At 26.7% G+C, this 6,513-nt stretch overlaps 3 protein-coding genes across 7 annotated transcripts; all 3 read left to right on the forward strand.

The window, feature by feature from the left end:
- Positions 1-88: 88 nt before the first annotated feature.
- On the forward strand, positions 89-4,032 carry LOC112637050 (dehydrogenase/reductase SDR family member 4-like). Of its 3 annotated transcripts, XM_025414803.1 has the most exons (6): positions 90-308; positions 470-647; positions 830-1,054; positions 1,160-1,294; positions 1,380-1,574; positions 3,986-4,032. In XM_025414803.1, the coding sequence occupies exons 1-5, from the start codon at positions 193-195 to the stop codon at positions 1,548-1,550; spliced, it is 825 nt and encodes a 274-aa protein (XP_025270588.1). In that variant the 5' UTR covers positions 90-192; the 3' UTR covers positions 1,551-1,574; positions 3,986-4,032. The 3 variants fall into 3 exon arrangements, with proteins under 3 accessions (XP_019882494.2, XP_025270588.1, XP_011252940.2); XM_020026935.2 differs by lacking the exon at positions 3,986-4,032 and having other exon boundaries at positions 89-308; positions 475-647; positions 1,380-1,627; XM_011254638.3 differs by lacking the exon at positions 3,986-4,032 and having other exon boundaries at positions 1,380-1,618.
- Positions 2,396-4,033, forward strand: LOC105249294 (dehydrogenase/reductase SDR family member 4). Of its 2 annotated transcripts, none has more exons than XM_025414781.1 (5): positions 2,396-2,700; positions 2,868-3,045; positions 3,232-3,462; positions 3,572-3,706; positions 3,791-4,024. In XM_025414781.1, exons 1-5 carry the CDS (start codon positions 2,585-2,587, stop codon positions 3,959-3,961), a joined length of 831 nt encoding a protein of 276 aa, XP_025270566.1. In that variant the 5' UTR covers positions 2,396-2,584; the 3' UTR covers positions 3,962-4,024. The 2 variants fall into 2 exon arrangements, with proteins under 2 accessions (XP_025270566.1, XP_025270571.1); XM_025414786.1 differs by having other exon boundaries at positions 2,571-2,700; positions 2,873-3,045; positions 3,791-4,033.
- An 833-nt stretch (positions 4,034-4,866) lies between these two features.
- LOC105249295 (dehydrogenase/reductase SDR family member 4) lies at positions 4,867-6,399 on the forward strand. 2 transcript variants are annotated; one of them, XM_011254639.3, is made up of 5 exons: positions 4,867-5,105; positions 5,273-5,450; positions 5,637-5,867; positions 5,974-6,108; positions 6,193-6,399. In XM_011254639.3, the coding sequence occupies exons 1-5, from the start codon at positions 4,990-4,992 to the stop codon at positions 6,361-6,363; spliced, it is 831 nt and encodes a 276-aa protein (XP_011252941.2). In that variant the 5' UTR covers positions 4,867-4,989; the 3' UTR covers positions 6,364-6,399. The 2 variants fall into 2 exon arrangements, with proteins under 2 accessions (XP_011252941.2, XP_011252942.2); XM_011254640.3 differs by having other exon boundaries at positions 4,972-5,105; positions 5,278-5,450.
- Positions 6,400-6,513: the final 114 nt, after the last annotated feature.

Consider the following 6,513-nt stretch of genomic DNA (forward strand, 5'->3'; position numbering starts at 1 on the left):
GTGCCTCGTGTTCTTTCATTCTTATATATATATATATATATATATATATATATATATATATATATATATATATATAACATATATATGTATATATTTACCACGTGATATAGTAAAAGTTGCAATTTGCCATGACTTGTAATAATATTGTGAACATCACGAAAAACGTTGCATTTCACACCTTTTACGAGGAAGATGTTACGTACTGCAATAAATCAAAGTGTTCGTACTTTCGGTACTAATGCATCTTCTTCGATAAAATGCAACCGATTAGAGGGAAAAGTCGCAGTGGTGACAGCATCTACAGATGGGTAATATAAGAAAATCATATTTGTAGTTAGCTCGAACATTCTGCATATACAATAAAAAAATGTCTCTCCATGAAAAATTTAAAAGTTTTATTATTTATTCTTACAAAGATAATTATATATAACTAAATATTATGCTCAAGTTATGCTTTGAATTTTCATAGAATAGGATTTTCCATAGCGAAACGTTTAGCACAAGAAGGTGCTAAAGTAATGATCAGCAGTCGTAAGGAATCGAATGTGAAAAAAGCTGTGGAAGAACTTCAGTCCGAGGGATTACAAATTGAAGGTACTGTCTGCCATGTGGCAAAGGCAGAAGATAGAAAAAATTTGTTTGAAAAAGTAAGTTATAACAAGTGTTAATTGTATATAGGTGTAGCAATTTTTTTTTAAACTTATATTTAAATTTTTCTAATATAATACATTTGTTCTCCAATTAATATCATAATAGATTATGTTATCATTTAAATGTAATTATATATTACTACATATTAAAAATTCACATATATTCTACAAAATTGCAGACAAAAGCATATTTTGGAGGTTTGGATATTTTAGTATCTAACGCAGCTGTTAACCCAACACTTGACCTTGTATTAGAGAACGCTGAGGAAGTATGGGATAAAATTTTTGATATCAATGTCAAATCTACATTCTTGCTTATGAAAGACTCTTTGCCACTTCTTAAATGCAGTAAATCACCTTCTATTATTATCATATCTTCAATTGCTGGTTATAATCCTTTTAGTGTGAGTTTAAAAAATTTGTCTTTCTATTTTTATATATCCTTTATTGATACTAAAGGAACCTTTTATAATAAGAAATCATATTTTATTAATATAGTATTTTTTTAGTTACTAGGTATATATTCAATTAGTAAGACTGCTTTACTGAGTCTAACTAAAATTACTGCAACAGAGCTTGCACCCGATGGGATTCGTGTAAATTGTATTGCACCAGGAATAATAAAGACTAAGTTTTCAGAACCGGTATTTTTCCATTATCATTTTTCAGATTCAGTCTATTGCTTTGTTAAGAAATAACTTCTTATACATGAATTTGTTGTGATTTTAGTTGTACAAATCGGAGGAATTTCATGATGTTGCTGTATCACAAATTAGTATGAGAAGACTAGGAATGCCGGATGAGATTGGAAGTGTAGCTGCATTTTTAGCAAGTAGTGATGCTTCTTACATTACTGGGGAAACTATAGTGGCATCGGGTGGTATGGTGTCAAGACTCTGAACTTATTTTATAGTAATTTTATACATACTGGATATTTACATAATATTTACATTTATTTACATAATATCTCTAGCCTTGTATAATGATGCTAGAGAAAAAATTTTTTATTTTTATTGAATATGTTCTAATATTTTATATATATATATATATATATATATATATATATAATATATATAAAAAATATATAAAAATATATATAAATATATATAAATATATATAAAAAGTATATAAAAACTTATATAAATCCTATCATATCCTATATGAAAAAAAGGCATGTGACGCTTGAATTGTTGCCGCTTTTTTCTGCGATGTCGATTGGTTCTTTTATTGCGTTCAATTCATGTTGTGAGCAGCTGTAATTTGCGATTATTACAAATTTTGACAGCTTGTGTGACAGTGAGAAATATATATATAATAAAAGGGAATAAATGGCACGTGCGAAACGCGCGCTTTGCGTTGTCTAGTATATATATATATATAAAAATCATTTAATGTTATATCAAAGAAAATTATTTATTTTTGTGCTGAAATATTTTTATGTTATATTTTACATTATATTATATATATATATATATATATATATATATATATATATATGTATATAGTAAAAAATATAATATATGAAATATAAAAATATTTAAGCACAAAAATAATTTTCTTTGATATAAATATAACATTAAATGATTTTTTTTATAAAATTTTTCCTATAATTATACACATATAAAGTTGTATCGATCATATAAGATATGATAAAGTATATATATTATATAATTGAAGAAGGAAGTGTAAAATAATAGATAAGCATATCGAGTAAAAAAGAAAAGATCTCTCATATATGTATTATACAACAAGTAACTTATTTCTTTTCACGTGCCCCTCTCCGATTTCTTTCTGATATCACATATTTTTTTATCACGAGATTGCATATAATTAAAAATTGGAAAGATAATGCGCAGTCTATTTCTATAAGTCATGATTAGTAATATTCTATCGCATTACGAAGAACGTTGTGTTTCACGATTTTTACGAGAAAGATGTTGCGTACTGCAATAAACCTGAGTGTCCGAACTTTCCGTACTAATGCATCTTCTTCGATAAAATGCAACCGATTAGAGGGAAAAGTCGCAGTGGTGACAGCATCTACAGATGGGTAATATAAGAAAATCATATTTGTAGTTAGCTCGAACATTCTGCATACTCGTATACAATAAAAAAATGTCACTCCATGAAAAATTTAAAATTTTTATTATTTATTCTTACAAAGATAATTATATATAACTAAATATTATGCTCAAGTTATGCTTTGAATTTTCATAGAATAGGATTTTCCATAGCGAAACGTTTAGCACAAGAAGGTGCTAAAGTAATGATCAGCAGTCGTAAGGAATCGAATGTGAAAAAAGCTGTGGAAGAACTTCAGTCCGAGGGATTACAAATTGAAGGTACTGTCTGCCATGTGGCAAAGGCAGAAGATAGAAAAAATTTGTTTGAAAAAGTAAGTTATAACAAGTGTTAATTGTATATATGTGTAACAATTTTTTTTTAAACTTATATTTAAATTTTTCTAATATAATACATTTTTTTTCTTCAATTAATATCATAGTAAATTATTTTATTATTTAAATGTAATTATATATTAGTGGATATTAAAAACACACACATATGTTCTAAAAAATTGCAGACAAAAGCAAATTTTGGAGGTTTGGATATTCTGGTATCTAACGCAGCTGTTAATCCAACACCTGACTTTGTATTAGTACAGAGCACTGAGGAAGTATGGGACAAAATTTTTGATATCAATGTCAAATCTACATTCTTGCTTATAAAAGACTCTTTGCCGCTTCTTAAATGCAGTAAATCACCTTCTATTATTATCATATCTTCAGCTGCTGCTTATAGTAATCCTTATAGTGTGAGTTTAAAAAAATTTGTCTTTCTATTTTTATATTTTATTCTTTATTGATACTAAAGGAACCTTTAATAATAAGAAATCATATTTTATTAATATAGCATTTTTTTAGTCACTAGGAATATATTCAATTAGCAAGACTGCTTTACTGGGTCTAACTAAAATTACTGCAAGAGACCTTGCATCCGATGGAATTCGTGTAAATTGTATTGCACCAGGAATAATAAAGACTAGATTTTCAAAACTGGTATTTTTCCATTATCATTTTTAAATTCAATCCATTGATTTGTTAAGAAATAACTTCTTGTTCATGAATTTGTTGTGATTTTAGTTGTACAAATCGGAGGAATCTCATGATGTTGCTGTATCACAAATTAGTATGAGAAGACTAGGAATGCCGGATGAGATTGGAAGTGTAGCTGCATTTTTAGCAAGTAGTGATGCTTCTTACATTACTGGGGAAACTATAGTGGCATCGGGTGGTATGGTGTCAAGACTCTGAACTTATTTTATAGTAATTTTATACATACTGGATACATTATTTACATAACATATCTCTAGCCTTGTATAATGATGCTAAGAAAAAATTTTTTATTTTTATTGAATATGTTCTAATATTTTATATATATATATATATATATATATATATATATATATATATAATATATATATATATATAAAATATATATAAATATATATAAATATATATAAAAAATATATAAAAATATATATAAATCCTATCATATCCTATCCTATATATGAAAAAAAGGCATGTGACGCTTGAATTGTTGCCGCTTTTCTGCGATGTCGATTGGTTCTTTTATTGCGCTCAATTCATGTTGTGAGCAGCTGTCATTTGCGATTATTACAAATTTTGACAGCTTGTGTGACAGTGAGAAATATATATATATAATAAAAGGGAATAAATGGCACGCCCGAAACGCGCGCTTTGCGTTATGTAGTATATATATAAAAAAATCATTTCATGTTTTATCAAAGAAAATTATTTATTTTTGTGCTTAAATATTTTTATGTTATATTTTACATTATATTTTATATATATATATATAAAGTAAAAAATATAATATAATATAATATAATATAATATATGAAATATAAAAATATTTAAGCACAAAAATAATTTTCTTTGATATAAATATAACATTAAATGATTTTTTTAATCAAATTTTTCATATAATTATACATATATAAAGTCGTATCGATCATATAAGATATGATAAAGTATATATATTATATAATTGAAGAAGGAAGTGTAAAATAATAGATAAGCATATCGAGTAAAAAAGAAAAGATCTCTCATATAAGTATGTATTATACAACAAGTAACTTATTTCCTTTCACGTGCCCCTATCCGATTTCTTTCTGATATCACATATTTTTTTATCACGAGATTGCATATTAATTAAAAATTGGAAAGATAATGCGCAGTCTATTTCTATAAGTCATGATTAATCGTGATATTTTATCGCATTACGAAGAACGTTGTGTTTCACGATTTTTACGAGAAAGATGTTGCGTACTGCAATAAACCAAAATGTCCGAACTTTCCATACTAATGCATCTTCTTCGATAAAATGCAACCGATTAGAGGGAAAAGTCGCAGTGGTGACAGCATCTACAGATGGGTAATATAAGAAAATCATATTTGTAGTTAGCTCGAACATTCTGCATACTCGTATACAATAAAAAAATGTCACTCCATGAAAAATTTAAAATTTTTATTATTTATTCTTACAAAGATAATTATATATAACTAAATATTATGCTCAAGTTATGCTTTGAATTTTCATAGAATAGGATTTTCCATAGCGAAACGTTTAGCACAAGAAGGTGCTAAAGTAATGATCAGCAGTCGTAAGGAATCGAATGTGAAAAAAGCTGTGGAAGAACTTCAGTCCGAGGGATTACAAATTGAAGGTACTGTCTGCCATGTGGCAAAGGCAGAAGATAGAAAAAATTTGTTTGAAAAAGTAAGTTATAACAAGTGTTAATTGTATATATGTGTAGCAATTTTTTTTTAAACTTATATTTAAATTTTTCTAATATAATACATTTTTTTTCTTCAATTAATATCATAGTAGATTATTTTATTATTTAAATGTAATTATATATTAGTGGATATTAAAAACACACACATATGTTCTAAAAAATTGCAGACAAAAGCAAATTTTGGAGGTTTGGATATTCTGGTATCTAACGCAGCTGTTAATCCAACACCTGACTTTGTATTAGTACAGAACACTGAGGAAGTATGGGACAAAATTTTTGATATCAATGTCAAATCTACATTCTTGCTTATAAAAGACTCTTTGCCGCTTCTTAAATGCAGTAAATCACCTTCTATTATTATCATATCTTCAGCTGCTGCTTATAGTAATCCTTATAGTGTGAGTTTAAAAAAATTTGTCTTTCTATTTTTATATATCCTTTATTGATACTAAAGGAACTTTTAATAATAAGAAATCATATTTTATTAATATAGCATTTTTTTAGTCACTAGGGATATATTCAATTAGCAAGACTGCTTTACTGGGTCTAACTAAAATTACTGCAAGAGACCTTGCACCCGATGGAATTCGTGTAAATTGTATTGCACCAGGAATAATAAAGACTAGGTTTTCAAAACTGGTATTTTTCCATTATCATTTTTAAATTCAATCCATTGATTTGTTAAGAAATAACTTCTTATATATGAATTTATTGTGATTTTAGTTGTACAACTCGGATGAAACTTATGATGTTGCTATATCACAAATTAGTATGAGAAGACTAGGAATGCCGGATGAGATTGGAAGTGTAGCTGCATTTTTAGCAAGTAGTGATGCTTCTTACATTACTGGGGAAACTATAGTGGTATCTGGTGGTACGGAGTCAAGACTCTAAACTTATTTTACAGTAAATTTATTCCAATATATTTAATATAAGAAATATATAAAAATGAAAAATACAAAATATAATATAAAATTATTTAATAATATAATTTAAAAATATTTAAGTACAAAAGTTTCCTTTTATATAAATATAACATTAAAT

The sequence above is a fragment of the Camponotus floridanus genome, unplaced genomic scaffold (genome assembly GCF_003227725.1).
Source record: "Camponotus floridanus strain SB8 unplaced genomic scaffold, Cflo_v7.5 scaffold113, whole genome shotgun sequence".
Lineage (NCBI taxonomy): Eukaryota > Metazoa > Arthropoda > Insecta > Hymenoptera > Formicidae > Camponotus > Camponotus floridanus.